The sequence below is a fragment of the Sceloporus occidentalis genome, unplaced genomic scaffold (assembly GCF_023333645.1).
Source record: "Sceloporus occidentalis isolate IW3139 unplaced genomic scaffold, rSceOcc1.0.p SCAF_6, whole genome shotgun sequence".
Taxonomy (NCBI): domain Eukaryota; kingdom Metazoa; phylum Chordata; class Lepidosauria; order Squamata; family Phrynosomatidae; genus Sceloporus; species Sceloporus occidentalis.
The window spans coordinates 23,143,370-23,159,965 of record NW_028316986.1 but is presented as its reverse complement, the minus strand read 5'-3'; the positions used below and the strand labels follow the sequence as shown (position 1 = coordinate 23,159,965).

Here is a 16,596-nt window from a genome sequence, read left to right as displayed (position 1 = left end):
TTCTACCTCTCCCTTGGAGAAAACACACAATCACAATCATCAGTAAATTAACTCAAACATTGATGCAGATTATCCAGGCAATGTCAGCAACAGAAGCCAAAAACAGAAAATTATTAGGAAACAGCAAGGTACATTTTAGCCAGCTATACAGCTTTGCTTATGATTCAGGTGCAAAGCAAATAATCACCACTTCCTTTCCTCGGAGGTCACTAATTCAAGCAGAAGCTCCTCCAATCTCCAAAAACAGATTAACCAGATTGGACCCATATAGGAAGAAAAAGAAAGAAGGTGGTGATGGGGAAGAATTCCTTCCAATGCTCCCCTTTTCTGGTTCAAGCAGCTCCTATGCGCATCCATGCTTCCTTGCATGGGATTTGGATTCCACCAGCTACTCTAGCAACAGAAGAGGGAGTCGTTCTGTAGCACCGTTCTCATCCAGTTTTCTTCAGCACATGGATAAAATAACATGGGTCATATTGTTGGCCTGGCTTGTAAGGCTTAAAGTCCCCTAGGACAGTGTGTTCACATGGGCCTTGTACAGCATTTTTCAGTAGTTCTGTGAAACGATCCAGGAGATGAGGGTAGTAAGAGAGACGAAACTGACTGTCAAGAAACAGAAAAAGAGGTGTTAGCTAATCATATCAGGTAACAAGGTGAGAGTTGAGAAGTGAGCAGAGTCAGCATTTCCTATCTGTTGGTGCCCAGATATGCTGGACTGCAACTCCGAGGAAGCATGGCTACTGGGCATGATACTTGCCAATATGATGGTAATAAGTATTTTATTTGTTATATTTATACTCTGCTTTTCCTCCTATGTGATTTAAGGTAATATAAATGGTAGCTGAGAATAGTTTTTCCCACTCTATCCTCAAAGTACCCTGTAGTCAGACTGACTGTCAGTGACCCAAGGTTAGCAGTGAATTTTATGTTTCAATGTGGACTAGAGTTTGGAGGTTGCAAGTCGGTATCTGTGTCTTAATCACTACACCACATTGATTGTGGGTCAGAGATTAGGATCCCCATGGTTGTTGATCTCAGTTATGAACAGAGTTGTCCACAGACACCCTGAAGCCTATGAATACTACATGAGCTCTGAGAAAACACACCTCAGTTCTGGGATGCCATCATTCCCCTCAGGTGGAACCTGCAGCGTGTAGTCCAGTGTCACCATATTTGGCTTGTTATTTACAAGAAGTACTGATGTAGTGATGTCCTTGGTTAAGTCACTCTAGGAGAAAAATGGACAATTAATTTCTAGTTATCATTTCATTCCCCCTGGCCTCCAGATCACAGTTGGTATCTGTGCACCATAGAATCCCACCCTTCTCTCTCTTCTGCTTGATACACAGCTCTCCATCCTTTAATATCTTGGATGAATGATGTGACTTGTTTACAGCTGGTCTTCCCACAGGGTGAATTAATACATCTGCATAGTGCCCCCTCCCAAGAGAAAAGAACGCTCCTGCCTTTGAGGCTACAACTGAATTGGGAGCAAACACAGGGCTGTTGCTATTGTTTTTACTGAAGAGGGGTAGTTAATCATCTCTGCAGAGTTTTGACCCAATAAAATTCCATGTTAGATCAAAAGATCTTGTTCACCCAATGATTTGGAGAGGAGTTTCCACTAGCTGTGGTTCTCTTGATCTTTTGTAGTTCAACTCCCAGAATCATTGATCATTGTTGGCTTCTGGAATTGGAAGTCCAAGACAAAGACTGAGAACCATGCTCGGTGCCATATGATCTGTGGCTTGGTTTACTAGAATTGATGAGCCATCTCTTATCACAGTTGCTGCATAAAGTTCACCATGGTCTCAGATTAGCAATGATCTCACTGAAACTGATCTGTGGAAATCTGGCAAGTGATGGACTGAGCTTTGAAAATGAGACTCGAATTCTATGAGCCAGAATAAATGTATGGAAGAACCACAGCATCAGAATAAAGAAAACTTACATTAGGTCAGACTATTTGTCAACTTAGCCTAGTGTTACCTGTGGCTCTCCAGATCTCAGTCAGAAGTTTTTCCAATAATGTGCTCTCTGATATTATTTTAACTAGAGATGCCAGAGATAAAAACTGGGATCTTGTACATGTATAGCACAGGCGCTACCAATATGCTATGTTTCTTCCCATAGCCTAAGGAATTAGCTTCTACCACAGGGGAGCAGTACAAGAATTGGCCTGGGTTTCATTCCTATTAATCTTGAATGGAGTATCATCTTCCTGTTCAAATGTTCTAACCCAGGCTACTGAAGACCATGCCAGTGTGGTATGAGACTACATCATCTGCAAATGCAGATGTAGGATCCTGTGTCTTGAGTACACCTCCACATGTAAAACTCTGTACATGCTAAGCTTGTGTGATTCACAGATGGTTGTACTAGATCCCCCCCCCCATGTGTTTCATTTGTATTTGCAGTGAGAGGTAGTTTCTTTTTGGCATGGGGGCACATTCAGGAATGTGATATTGTGCTGTGAAGCAATAACTTGTAGTTTCATTGGCACTGAGAACTCTTGAGAACATGATAAATGCTTCTGCTACATTAGAAGTGATACTACTGCTGCCTCTAGAAGCTTGTTTTCTGGAAATACCTTGTAGTAGATGTTCTTCCCAGGAGGTGCACAGCCAGTTTTCAGGATATAGTCATAGTTACGGTGGTCAATTACAAAGATGCCTCCTGGACGCACCATGCTGGCAATGTTCTTAAGAGCCTGTTTGTGAACGCCTTGGTCACCTAGATGTAATGGCAGAATTGTGCTGAATTCCTTCCCTTTCCTTCCATGCCCCCCCCCCCCCGGAACATGTGTTCTGTCCACTGTCAAACCAAGGCCACCATAATTTTGTATGGCAGTGGTTTTAAACTCCAAACGTAGCCATTTTAAAAGACCATCTTGTTCTAACGGCAGCGTATTAATATGTGATATGCTCTGTTTATTCCACCATGCCTGAAAATGCACTACTCATTCTGTATTTTGAGAGCTGTGTCTGAATCAGCCCTTGAGAACTGAGACTTTAACAGTGAGACTATGTTAAGGATCCCATTTTAAGTAGAATCTAGAAGTAGCATGTGCTTCTTTGTGACCACCTGCAGGAGATTCATAATTAGCTTTCATTGTTACCAATTCTTGATGCAAGTGCCTATGATTTTAGGTGACATGACACTGTAGAGCAGAGGTTTTCAAACTCTGGTCCCCCAGAAGTAAAGGACTTCAGTTCCTAATATTCCTGTTACTGGCCACTCTGGCTGGGACCACTGGGAGTTGAAGACCAGAACTGAGAACCACTGCTGTAAAGTGAGATAGACTACAGCGATCCTATATTAGATAATTAACTCCCCCTTCCACTTCAGATGCCATGGTGGAATAAACCATTCTTTTCATGTCTTTCCTCCATCCTCTGATTGTGAAGGAGAGCCATGTTGACTGTGGTACTGTGGTGAGTGATCTGATCAGCTATAAATCTAACTAAATAAATCTGAAGGAAACTTTAAACAGGGTCTTTAAGCAGTAAACCGAGTTTGTGGCAAGCTCAAAAATTAATTGTGTGACATTAAAAAGCCCAGCATGTACAAAACAGTTTTCCTTCTTGGCTTTTCAGGGCCTTTTTGCCTTGTAAGTTGTCCCCCCCCCCCCATTACCTTAAAGCACAGCAAGACTGTTAAGAAGCTTGGGGGGGAAAACATCTAGTTAGAAGCAGCCTAACTACTCATCTCTTTCTTGTAAATGCAGACTCTCAGGGGCAAAAACACTGTTCTGCAGCACTCACCTTTAAAATCTGGGAGATGTGCAAAAGAGTTCCCCAAGCAAATGACTGCATCGAAGCCTTCACCAGGTTTTTGCAGGTCCTGTGGCAGAGTGAGCCAGTTAGCTTCTTCAATGACTGCAGAACAGAAAAAATAAATTAAGAAAGAATCTGGTGGAAATTTCAAAGACTGACATGCTGATCATAGCATAGAGGTTTGAGGACTATTGCCTACTTCATCAGATACTCAGAGTGTTATCCAGGATTTCAGGTGCATAGGTGTACATACATATGAAATACACATTGCTGGGGTTGGAATTCTATAGTCACTCGGGTGAAAAGGAAATTTAATGCTGAAAATATTTGAGTAGAATGGAAAAGTACAGTGTACATTGGGCAGAGAGCAGCGCTGATGGCACGTAGTTTTTGTGGCTCCCTCCCATCATCATCATCATCATCATCATCATCATCATCATCATCATCATCATCATCATCATGGCACACAAAAAAAGGCACTGACTCTTAAAGGAAGCCCCCACACATTAAATATAAGAGGGAGAAAATCAGATGGTGTCTCCAACATGGCCATATAACAAAAACACTAAAGTGGTGTAATGCCAAAGAGTTGGGGAGCTGGCCTTTCCTCACTGACAGTTCTGTCATGCAGTCTGATGCAACAATCTCTCCAGCACACTCCAAGCATAGTGTTTAAAGGGAAGGATTATGTGAGATCATTGACATTGTATAGTGAATTATCTTCTCTGGCATCTCTTTGCCTTTCTTGTAAACTTGTCTGGTTATGTGTATGTATTCTAGCTAGTGCAACATGTTTCCCCAAACTTTACAGATATCTAGCCCCAAACCCACTGGAATTACTTGTTTGACATTTGACTGAGTTAACCCTGCTTTTATTAGGTATTGTCTGCAAATTTTATTTAGATGTGTGAAAAAAATAAAAACACGTTAGTTTCCTAGTACAAGTTAGTGGCCAAAGACTGGTGAGTCTCAAAGTTCAATTCATATTTAGGATCCAGATTTGAAAGGACTGAGTCTGGACTGAACTGGACTCAGATTCAAATCAGGCTCTAAACAAAGTGTGGAAGGGCCTTGTGCAGTTTTTATGTAAAGATATGTTCTGTGCCTCACAAAAATGCTTCTGCTTCCTACCGGTTCCTGCAGCAGCTAGAAAACAGTGATTTATACTCTCTAAGCAAAATAAAAGTGAAAGTCACCAATCTGTTAGATTAAATCGTTTTATTGGAACTTCCCTTGCCTGTTATAAAACAATGCTGGCAGAATGATAAAAATACCCAGGTTTCTCTTTCTCAGAAAAGACTGGGCTTTTTGGCTGCTGAAATGTTTTTATGAAGTTCTACCAATAAAGATAAACAAAATATTAGCCAAACACTTTCACAAAGTTCTTTTGACAGTTTTTATCCAAGAAAGGAAAGTTCTAGCTTTTCCTGTCATTCTGTGCTTGTCAATTTCCCAGGGAAATTTAGTGGTCCATCTTGACCACTAAAACAGGCAACTTTGCATCTTCTTTCAGGGATATGGATGGAGATGTGCATTCTCATCTGTGTTTCAATACACAGGTAAACACATACCACTTAGAACTACTATTTCCATTTAAGACTGCAGTTATGCACAGTAATCTCTGGGTCAGGATCTGTGACTTTTACCTCAATAGGGGTACATGGCTTGCTTACACTAGCATTGTGCATAGTAACCGCTAGTGCCTGGGGAATTTACTTTTATTGTATTATAACTCCCAGATAAGACCCAGTGTGATGCAGTGGTTTGAGTGTTGGACTACAACTCTGGAAAGGATCTGAATCCCTTCTGAGCCATGGAAACCCATTGAATGATCTTGGGCAAGTCACACTCTCTCAGCCTCAGGAGGCAGAGGCAAGTTCCCTCTGAATAAATCTTGCGAAGAAAACCCATGATGGGTTTGCCTTAGGGTTGTCATAAATTGGAAATTACTTGAAAGTACATAATAACAACAAACAACTCCCAGAATCCCCCTGACAACATGGCCACTAATATGCTTTTAGTAATAGTGTCATCCTGCTGGCGAGGCCTTATGCAAGGAGAGGAAGAGAATGTGTCCCTCGTGTTATGACAAAAACATAACTTGCCTTGGCATGGAGCCTGTGTGCTAAGCAAATGGATAAAGTTGGGTTCCTTTGCTGGTTGCACTCTGGCCCAACGCTTATCAAAGAACCTTTGATTCTTTGATAAGAAACTGCCCCAGAGCCTGAACCAGCTGGAATATCAGCTTTGCTAATTTTTATAGAGTTGATCTTTATTAGCTCCTGCACACCATTTTCTGGATTATCTAACTTTTCCTGTTTGACAACATCTACCCAATGCTTGATGCTTCAGCAATTTCAGTAATTAGCTCATATCTTCATTTCTGTTTGGTCAAAAATGCAGACACTAAATAAAATTAAAACTAAAGTGGTTCCTCAAGGCACTTCCCCGTTCCCACAGCACTCATGCCCCAGACTGAGAATGCCACTTGAGATTCACCCAGAAATGATGTGACTTGAGATACAGGAAGGAGACAGTTTCACTTTCAGTTCTGCACCTCCTTTTAGCAGAGAGAAATGTCCAAATACCACCAGGCTGCAGCTTTTATTAGCCCTAGCCAACATGGTAAGGGATGACTAAGAATCCATTTGGAGGATGGCAAAAGCAATGGCAAACCTCCTCTGATCAGATGGCTGATCTTGAAAAAAAAAACAAAACCCATGCTAGGTTCCCTCTAGGTTTGCCGTAAATTGGAAACGACTTGAAGGCACACAACAATAATCATGTTGCTGCAAAAGAAAGCTTCCCGTTAGCGGGAATCCAAAGCAATTGTTTCTAGGCTAAAAAGACAGATAGTACAAGAATCTAGTAGGACATTTTAGACTGTTTTTTTTTTGGGGGGGGGGGAGATTCAAGAATATGCTTTCCTTTCTTCCGTCCATCAATCTCTTTATTTATATTCTGCCTTTCTCCAAAACTGGAATTCAAGGCAGCTTAAAAAAAGGCAGAAATTTTAAATAATACACATCTAGTTAAAAACATACAAAATTAAAACAGTACTGAACAACAATAGAATCACTCCAAGCTTTCTCGATGTCAGCAACCTGCATTTTTATTTTTAAGTCTTCTTTTGTCTCTGATGTTCAACCATGGGGAGCTGGAAGTTCTTAGTGATCTACTGCAAGTCAACCAGAGACTGGCCAAGAGATCCCAGTGTACCTTCTGTCCACCCCTGGCCTAGATTGCTGAACCTGTAAAGGGGATGGAAGATGTCGCCAAACACTCATTTCCAGTCAGAGGCCCCATTCTCACTAGCCCATTTGCTCTGGATAGAACTGGGCAGATCTGGTTGCCTCCATACTGAATCTGCCCGGAAAGAAGTTTGTACTACCCTTTACCTTGATCGATGCAATTTGTCCCTCTGAAGTTCACATTTGCAGTACCGCTTTAAAATGGAGCCGCCTTTGTTGTCAATCAAATTCACTTCCACTTTCATCAAAGGTGACATATCCTACAATCATTGGCCAACAGAATGGGTGCTTTCCTCCCTCCTTTTTAAAAAAAAACTGGCGACAGTGTGCACATATTCTGTCAACTTGTCAAATTTAAAAACCTCCAGATGTGTGTGTGTGTTGTGTGTATTTGGGTCATTACAGATTATAGCAACCCTAAAACGACCCCATCCTAGGGTTTTCTCGGCAAGATTGGTTCTGAGGAATTTGCTGTTGCCTTTCCCCTGAGGCTGAGAGTGTGACTCCCCCAAAGTCATGAGTTTCCACAGCCTTCCCTCTGAATGCCAGCCTCTAGCTTCCCCTTCGCTTCCAGCCCAGCATTTCCTCCTCTTTGGAACCTCTTCTCTTCCCTTCCCTTCCAGCCCAATGCCACCTCCGAAGCCCTTGCCTCCCCCCCAATGCCATCCTCTTCCCTTCCCTTCCAGCCCAAAGCATGTGCATAATCTGTCACAATAATAATACCTCACCTCAGAATGCCATCTCTGCATCCTCTTTCTTTGCTTTCCCTCCGATTGCCTGCAAGAGGGGAGGCATGTTGCGCCCTCTGCCCTCCCTCTGACCTAAATCCCTCCCCTGAACTTGACCCAATCATGACCGGGGGCAAGTTCACATTTGCCGGCAGCAGGGAAGAAACAGGTTTTCCTAAAAGACACTGGAAATAAAGTGCGCCCTTGGCTTACGTGGGAGATCCGTTCCAGACCTCCCTGCGTAAGCCGAATTCCGCGCATGCTCAAGCCCCATTTGCATGAATGGTGCTCGTGTATGTGGTGGCGCGGCAGTGCGTGCGCACCACAAGCACATACCCCATTCATGCAAATGGGACGCGCTGCTCCTTGTGCCCCACGCACTCCCGCACAGCTTTCTGCATATGGACAAAGCTGCGTATAGCATGCCCCCATATGACACAGGCGCACTGTAATCCACTTTCAGAAAAAACGCTCTAAGAGGGATTTGCCCTGGATAGGGTGTGCAAGACCCTAATTCTGATGTGTTTAAACTGGTGCCAATGGAAACTTTTGACTTTTAATCCGGGTTACATTTCGGTACAAAAGGTAGTCTGAATGGCCCCTAAATTTAGTCCAAAGAAAAGATTTAGTATCATTACTGAGTCCATGGTGTCTGTTTCTCATTATATTGTTGTGTTCAAGTCATTTCTGACTTATGGTCACCCTAAGGTTATCATGGGGGTTTCTTGGCTGAATTTGTTCAGAGGGGGTTTGCCCTTGCCTTCCTCTGAGAATTAGAGAGTATGGCTTGCCTAAGGTCATCCAGTGAGTTTTTATGGCCAAACAGAGATTTGAACCCTGGTCTCCTAGTGTACTAGCCCAACATGGAAACCATTGCACCACGCTGCCTCTTATTTCTCATTATACATAAACTATAAAGAAAAATGAGGCAGTACAATTTAGTCATTTGAGTGTTGGATTAAGACTCTGGGAGACTAGAATTTTAATCTTGGACAGATCACATTCCCTCAGCCCAACAGGATGGTTAGGCCTCCTCTGAATAACCCTATAATAGGGTCACCACAATTTGGAATCAATTTGAAGGCACATAACAAATATAAGACTTTTGAAACCTGATCTATGAAGTACAAAAGACTGTTACAACTACTGTTGATGCCTTTTGTGTCCTCTGGGAAAGGGGATAAAATTGATAGGCAAAATTAATGTCAGTCTAGAAGTCTTAGGAAAAATTAACCAAATAAAATTAGTTCACTTCATCTATTTCAGCGTTTGTGCAGGTGAGGTCCAATGCCCTAAGGTTTGGCAACCTTAACTTTTTGGACTACGCTTTTAGAATCTGTCCTCCATGATGGCCATGCTGGATGAGGGACACTGGGATTTGTAGTCCAGAAAGTAATTTTACTAAGCTATAATCAAGATGTCTCTGCTGTTTGAGAGATTTGTATGTGTGTATACACCAATTATCATCCAAAGTTCTGCACCACAACAAACATTATGCAAAGTGTACCCCTTACAAAATGGAATGTATTTCAACAATTTGCATTGTTTTACTTGTGTAATCATTGGATGAAAAGCTCTACCTCACTCAGTGAGCACAAGTCCAGCTTTTGAGATTTCTGCAAATATGGGCAAAGGTTTACAAATTTGCCTTTTCAGTCATACAGGTTAGAAATTTACTTTTTACTTTTTCTGCAACTTTAGTGTCTTGGAAAAAAGAAATTCTGTAGACAGTATATGGGGGGGGGTTCCATTTACACGGAAAGTACAGAATAGAGATTGCCGACAAGTGTTTTAAAAAGCTGTGCGTTAATCTATTTTAACATACAAATCCATACCATAAATATTTTATTGGCTACAGTTTATTTTAGCAGATGCATGCCCAGTGAGGCTTCATACCATGCATCTGATGAAGTGCTGTAATCTTTGTTTTAAAGTAAGATTTTAAATAGTTTTACTTTGTGTTCAAATTCCAGTTTTGAAAATAAATTCCCACATATTTGTGGGACATATTTGGAGGCAACTTGTTCTTCTTTTCTGCGTCTCCTTCCTGGGCTGTTATTTTGCATTAGGCTCCAGCCAATGGACCTCAAGAGCTATGGTGAAAAACCTAGTAACTCTCACAAGCCTAAAATTTGTACACCCTTGTTCCAGGCAAGGATCTTCGTCAACAAGTACATACAGAGTTCACTACTGAGAAAGGCTGTGTGTAAACAGGGAGTTCATTACACCCCTGGCGTTCCAGAGTCTGCTTCAACAGCACTGATCATATTTCATCACGCTCTTACAGTCTATGTACCAATCTACCTACTGTACACTTGCTACTAACAAATTTAAACACACTTTAGAAAAGATGTTCAGCTCCTGTTTGTTGGACTCATTCAGAACTTGGTATCTCAAGTGGTCAGGGCAAGAACCATTTGAACCTGTTATTTTCTTGGGCTACAATTAACAGCTTTTCTCATGAGACAGAAGAAAACTACACACCAAGAGACCTATTCTAAATGTCTAGCACAGAATTAGCAGTTTATATAGACAAATAGAAAAAAAAGGTACAGGATTGGTTACATACCCAAATCAACTGCAGGCTTTAAACAGTGTAAAAATCAACCCAGGTTTTAGCTCATTAAATTGGGCAATTTTAAATAAGGATTTAAAGGAACACATAGATGCTTTTTAGCTAATTTTAATATGAGTAGTTTACATGTTGTGACAATTAGATTAGTGTATTTTTTATTTGCTTAGTCATTATACGAATATCCCTCTTTTTTCACAACTAAGGTCGTAAAAAGTTAAGTACCCTGGTGGTGTCCCATCCAGTTTAGAGCCAAAACACACTGCAGAAATAATCCAGTTTGAGACCGCTTTAAGTGTCCTGGCTTAATGCTAGGCAATCCTGAGAATTGTAGTTCTGTGAGACATTTAGCCTTCTCTGTCAGATAGCTCTGGTACCGCAATAAAGGACGGAGTCAGGGCAGTTAAAGTAGTCTCAACCTGAATTATTTCTGCTGTGTGTTTTGGGCCTTAGTTTCAGGACAGTTGGTGTTTCAGCTTTTTTCCTCATTCTATTAACCATTTTTTTTCTGGCACTAAATCAAATCTATACTGTATTACAATGGCTAGACAAAATGTGTTCCCTCTCCCCTGTTATCAAACCCTGGAAATATTAAATACGATCTTCTTTACTATCAATTTCTTTATGGCTATTAAGTCATAATTTGTCTTAAGCGTCCTTCAGAAAAACATCTAAAGCAAGTTTGAATAATAAGCAAATATATTTATGTGCAATCATTGAAGAATCAAATTAACAGTTAGTAATTGTTAGTAGTTAGATATCTTAATCCAAAGAAAGGGTAATTTACCCCAGTGGTCGAAAGCCCCCTCTTTTCTACGATTCCATCGCTCCTTCAGGGCATATTTGAGCATCTTGTCGCTGGCATCTACACTGGTGACTCGGAATCCTTCCTCAACCAGCATGATGGAATCCACACTAGATCACAGAAAGATAAGGAGAGAAAGAGATACCCATGAATCCCAAGGAATGAAACTGGGAGCCAGAAGCCTCACTTTTCTTCACTGGTGGATAGGAGTGGGGGGAAAACCCCTCAAGAATTACAGCAAAAGGTCATACTTCACTCAGAACCCGTACACAATAGCACACTTCTGGGCATCTGTTTATTCCAGAGCAACCACCACATGAGATAATTGTATAGTACAATCTGGGACAATGGAGAAGCAATCTACCTGCTACTTACCTCCTTAGCTCCTGTCAAATAAACAGGCTGGATTAAAGTATTTTAAAAGACATCCCTGTTTAACTAAGCAAGCAGGTTTTTTAGGAAGTAAATTTTCACTCTTCCAGCCTCAGCAGAAGGCAATGGCAAACCTCCTCTGAACAAATCTTGCCGAGAAAACCGAGTGATGGAGTCGTCTTTGGATCACCATAAATCAGAAACGTTGAAGGCACACAATAACAAATTTACAGCACAAAGAGATGGCATTATTTTAGAAAAAGCTTGCTCTTCTCTGTGCCAGAAAAGGGGGCAAAGTTTCTTCTAAAACTGCATCAACTGCAGATTGTATAAAATAAATCAAAGGGCTTGGAGACAATTTTTCTTTACATTGTTTATTGATATGAACAATTACGTGAATGGCCAATGAAGATGTCTTTAATCTGAGGACAGCTATAGACTTACACAAAGGTTTGCTGGATTCATTGGAATTTAACCACGCCTAATTCTCAAGTCTCATTGATTTCCATAAGTCTGCTTTAACTAGGACTAAATTCAGATCCAGGCCTAATGCTCCTTCCTGATTCCATTGGGAATAACTGGAGGAAGTAAACTGAAAGCAAAAGTATCATAATAGCCACCCATCCAAATGTTTATTTCTTTTATGGGGATGGAAGACACAGGCATGCCTTTGAAACTATACAGAAAAGAAAAACCACAAAGCCAAAAGAGAAAGAGCTGAGCCAAGCAGAAGAATGAGAAGCTTTATTGTTGTACAGAAAACAGAGATATAGTTGTGTTTGTCTGCTATATCAGTTCTTGAAGCACAGTTTTTTGTGGGTTTTTCAGGCTATGTGGCCAAGTCCTAGAAGAGTTTATTCCTGACATTTTGCCAGCATCTGTGACTGGCATTTCTCTGAAGATGCCAACCACAGAGGCTGGCGAAACATCAGGAATAAACTCTTCTAGAACATGGCCACATAGCCTGAAAAACCCACAAAAAATGATGGATGCCGGCCATGAAAGCCATTGACTTCATGATCTTGTAGCACCATTGAGACTAGTACTGAGTGACTAGACTAGAGACATTATAGAATAAACTTTTGTGGACTTGGGTCCAAAACACACTGCAGAAACAATCCAGTTTGGGACCACTCTAACTGCCCTGGGTCAATGCTAGGGAATTCTAGGAACTGTAGTTTTGTGAGTCATTTAGCGTTCTCTTAATGGTGAGTCAGTTGGTGCCACAACTACAGGATTTCCTAGTACTGAGCCATGGCAGTTAAAGCAGTCACAAACTGGATTATTTCTGCAGTGTGTTTTGGACCATGGTTTACTTCCTCAGATGCATGTGAACCTGAGGAAGTAGAGCAACTCTACGAAAGCTGATGCTGCAACGTCTTTCGTTCAGTTAGTCTCAAAGGTGCTACAAGATCCCTTTGCACACTGTCCAACAAAAGTACCACTCCAAATTGGAGGAGACAAAAAACCCTCCCCGTCCCATGTGTAAACAAGCAATGTGGATGATGCAAGGAGCTGGTTCCTTTGCTCTCTCAATGCCTGCAAATGCAGTCAAACAAGGTATCTACCTGTATGTAAAGGGATCTGGTAGCACCTTTGAGTGCTCCTAGACTTGAGCTTTCTTCCTCAGAGGCATGTTTATTTTAGTACTCAGCATCCACCTGAAGAAGTCGGCTCAAGTCTCCAAAAACTCATGCTACCAGATCCTTTCTTTCAGTTAGGCTGCATCCGCACTGCAGAAGTTATCCAGGTTGACCCCGCTTTACTTGCCATGGCTCAATGCTATGGAATCCTGTGAAATGCAGTTTGTTGTGGCTGAAAGAAAGGATCTGGTAGCATGAGCTTTCGGAGACTTGAGCCGACTTCTTCAGGTGGATGCTGAGTACTAAAATAAACATGCCTCTGAGGAAGAAAGCTCAAGTCTAGGAAAGCTCATGTCTCCCAAATCTACAAATGCCATAATTCCATGGCATTGAGCCACAACAGTTAACGCAGTATCGAGCTGGATTATTTCTGCAGTGTGGCTGCAGCCCCCAAAGTGCGACATGATACCTTTGCACACTGATATTCCAGATTTAACACAGCTAGGTCTAGGTCTTTGGGGGTGGAGAGGCCTGCGATCCAAGAGAATCGTGGCTCTTATTCCGGATTAGTTTCCCACTCGGCCATGAAACCCACTGGGAGACCCTGGGCAAGTCACACTCTCTCAGCCTCAGGGGAGGGCAACGGCAAACCCCCTCTGAACAAATCTTGCCAAGAAAACCCCATGACAGGTTTGTTTTAGGGTCGTCATAAGTTGGCTATGACTTGAAAGAACTAAACAACATACACACATAATACAATAATGAGGGCTAGCATTGCCCAGTGGCTTAAGTGCTGGGAGACCTGGGTCTGTGGAGACCTGGGTTTGGTTCCCACCTTGCCATGGAAACCCACTGGGTGACCAAGTCACACTCTCTCAGCCTCAGAGGAGGGCAATGAGACTGACAAGAAAACCTTGCCGAGAAAACCCTGTGAAAGGGCCGCCCTGAGTCAGAAACGCCTTGAAGGCACACATGTTTTTGTGTAAGGGCTGTGGGCAAGTCACACTCTCTCAGCCTCAAGAGTAGGGCAACACAATTGACATCAAGAAAAACTTAGGATAGGTTTGCCCTGAGTCAGAAACGCCTTGGAGGCGTTTTTTGTATTGTTTTTGTCTAGTACCATTTTTGTATTGTTTTTGTATTGCATTTTGTGTGTGTGTTGTACTAATCTTTTCGTGCCAGGGCTGTGTGCCAGTCACTCTCCCTCAGCCTCAGAGGAGGCCATGCAACTGACAGTAAGGGAAGGAGGAGGAGGAGGAGGAGGAGGGCTCACCCGGTTCCGCAGGCCACATCCAGGACGGTCCTGCAGCGCTGGCTCCGGAGCAGCGACACCAGCCAGCTCTTGTACTCGGCGGTGCGGCTCCGCGTGTCTCCGATGTAGAGCTGCCAGACGCGGGCCGCCCTTCCGTCGGCGTACTGGTCCGGAAGCCCCTCGGCCGCCACCCCCAGAGAGCGGGTCCGGTAGATGCTGTCCACCATGGCAATGGCCCCTCGCTCGCTCGCTCGCTCTTCCTCTGACCGACCGATCCGACCCCTCCGGCTGCCTCCCGGCGAATGACCAGCAACCTGCCAAGCAGCCGGTAGTGGGGCTCCTGCTAACCGAGGCCACGCCCCTTCTCCGCGCAAACGGCCAATCAAGGCGCGGAGGCAAAGGACACGCCCGTCGAGTGACGTCAAAGAGTTCGTTCCTCGCTCTGATTTTTCTATCCTCCCACCTGCCGCGCCCCCTGCGCATGCGCAGACCGCAGGCCTTGTCCTCAGGGGAAGAAGGAGGCCACTTGTTGTTGTGTTTTGTACTGACCAATAAAGCTATTATTATTGTTACTATTATTTCATAATATTATATCTTTCAATTCCATATTACATAAAATTATATATATATATATAGTTATAATTTATAATTATATGTAATTGTAATTATTCTATATAATAGTATAGTATTGTGTGTGTGTGTGTATATGTATATGTGTATATATATATATATATATATATATATATATATATCACATTATAATACATACTATATAAATACATTATAACCAGAGAGTTTTATGACCATCAACCTTTATTTTGGTTAACAGACCATGGAGCAAAAACAAAAGCATTAAAATACATCTCAGATACAAAACTACATGGCTTCATGGGCTCACAGGGTTTTATGGCTGAGCTGGAAATGGAACCCAGGTTTCTAGGCCCAGGGTGACCAGATGTCCTCCTTTTCCAGGACATGTCCTACATTCCACCTTCTGCCCTGGAGGAATTCCAAAATTTCCTCCATTCTGAGCATAACCAAGAAGTATGAACTGACATATATTTTTATGAGTGCTTTTAGCACTTATTTTGTAATGTCCTCTTTTTTTTCTTGAATATTGTTCATTTTACTGTGCCTTTTCCTGCTTTAGAGTCATGACATCTGGGTATCCTCTGCAGAGTAGCAGTCCAACACTCAAACCTCTACTATCCTGGGCCCAGTGCTATTCAACATCTGTATCAATGACTTGGATGACAGAATTGGGAGCATACTTATCAAATTTGCAGATTACACCAAATTAGGAGGAGTAGCTAACACCCCAGAGAACAAGATCAAAATTCAAAATGGCCTGAATAAACTAGCAAGTTGGGCCACAGCTAACAAAATGAACTTCAACAGGGAGAAATGTAAGGTACTGCACTTAGGGCGGAAAAATAAAATGCACAGATATAGAATGGGGGACATCTAGCTGAACGAGATTACGTGTGAAAAGGATCTGGGAGTCCAAGTAGACCACAAGTTGAACATGAGTCAACAGTGCAATGTGGCAGCTAAGAAGGCCAATGCGATTTTAGGCTGCATCAGTAAAAGTATAGTATCTAGATCAAGGGAAGTAATAGTGCCACTCTATTCTGTTTTGGTCAGGCCCCACCTGGAATATTGCGTCCAGTTCTGGACACCACAATTCCAAAAGGACATTGAGAAATTGGAGCATGTCCAAAGGAGGGTGACTAAAATGGTGAAAGGTCTGGAAACCATGTCCTATGAGGAACAGCTTAAGGAGCTGGGGATGTTTAGCCTGGAGAAGAGAAGGTTAAGAGGTGATATGATAGCCCTGTTTAAATACTTCAAGGGATGTCATATTGAGGAGGGAGCAAGCTTGTTTTCTGCTGCTCCAGAAACTAGAACACAGAACAATGGATGCAAGCTGCAGGAAAGGAGATTCCACCTCAACATTAGGAAGAACTTCCTGACAGTAAGGGCTGTTCGACAGAGGAACACATTCCCTTGGACTGGAGTGTAGTGGAATCTCCTTCCTTGAAGGTATTCAAGCAGAGGCTGGATGGCCATCTGTCAGGGTGCTTTGATTGAGATTTCCTGCATGGCAGAATGGGGTTGGACTGGATGGCCCTTGTGGTCTCTTCCAACTCTATGATTCTGTGATTCTACATCATGCTATCTCACATCATACTGATTATATAGTAAATAGTAGATTAAATAGTGTGTGTCCATTTGTCTCCACTGGATGTTCAGAACC

General features: G+C 42.4%; 1 protein-coding gene across 1 annotated transcript; it reads right to left on the bottom strand.

Annotated features, from left to right (window-relative positions):
* Positions 1-42: 42 nt before the first annotated feature.
* On the bottom strand, positions 43-14,649 carry GNMT (glycine N-methyltransferase). Its single transcript, XM_089529088.1, has 6 exons — positions 14,361-14,649; positions 11,115-11,242; positions 3,765-3,878; positions 2,591-2,733; positions 1,107-1,228; positions 43-603 (listed from the first exon to the last, which is right to left on the bottom strand). Exons 1-6 carry the CDS (start codon positions 14,564-14,566, stop codon positions 432-434), a joined length of 885 nt encoding a protein of 294 aa, XP_089385214.1. The 5' UTR covers positions 14,567-14,649; the 3' UTR covers positions 43-431.
* Between the last annotated feature and the right edge of the window lie 1,947 nt (positions 14,650-16,596).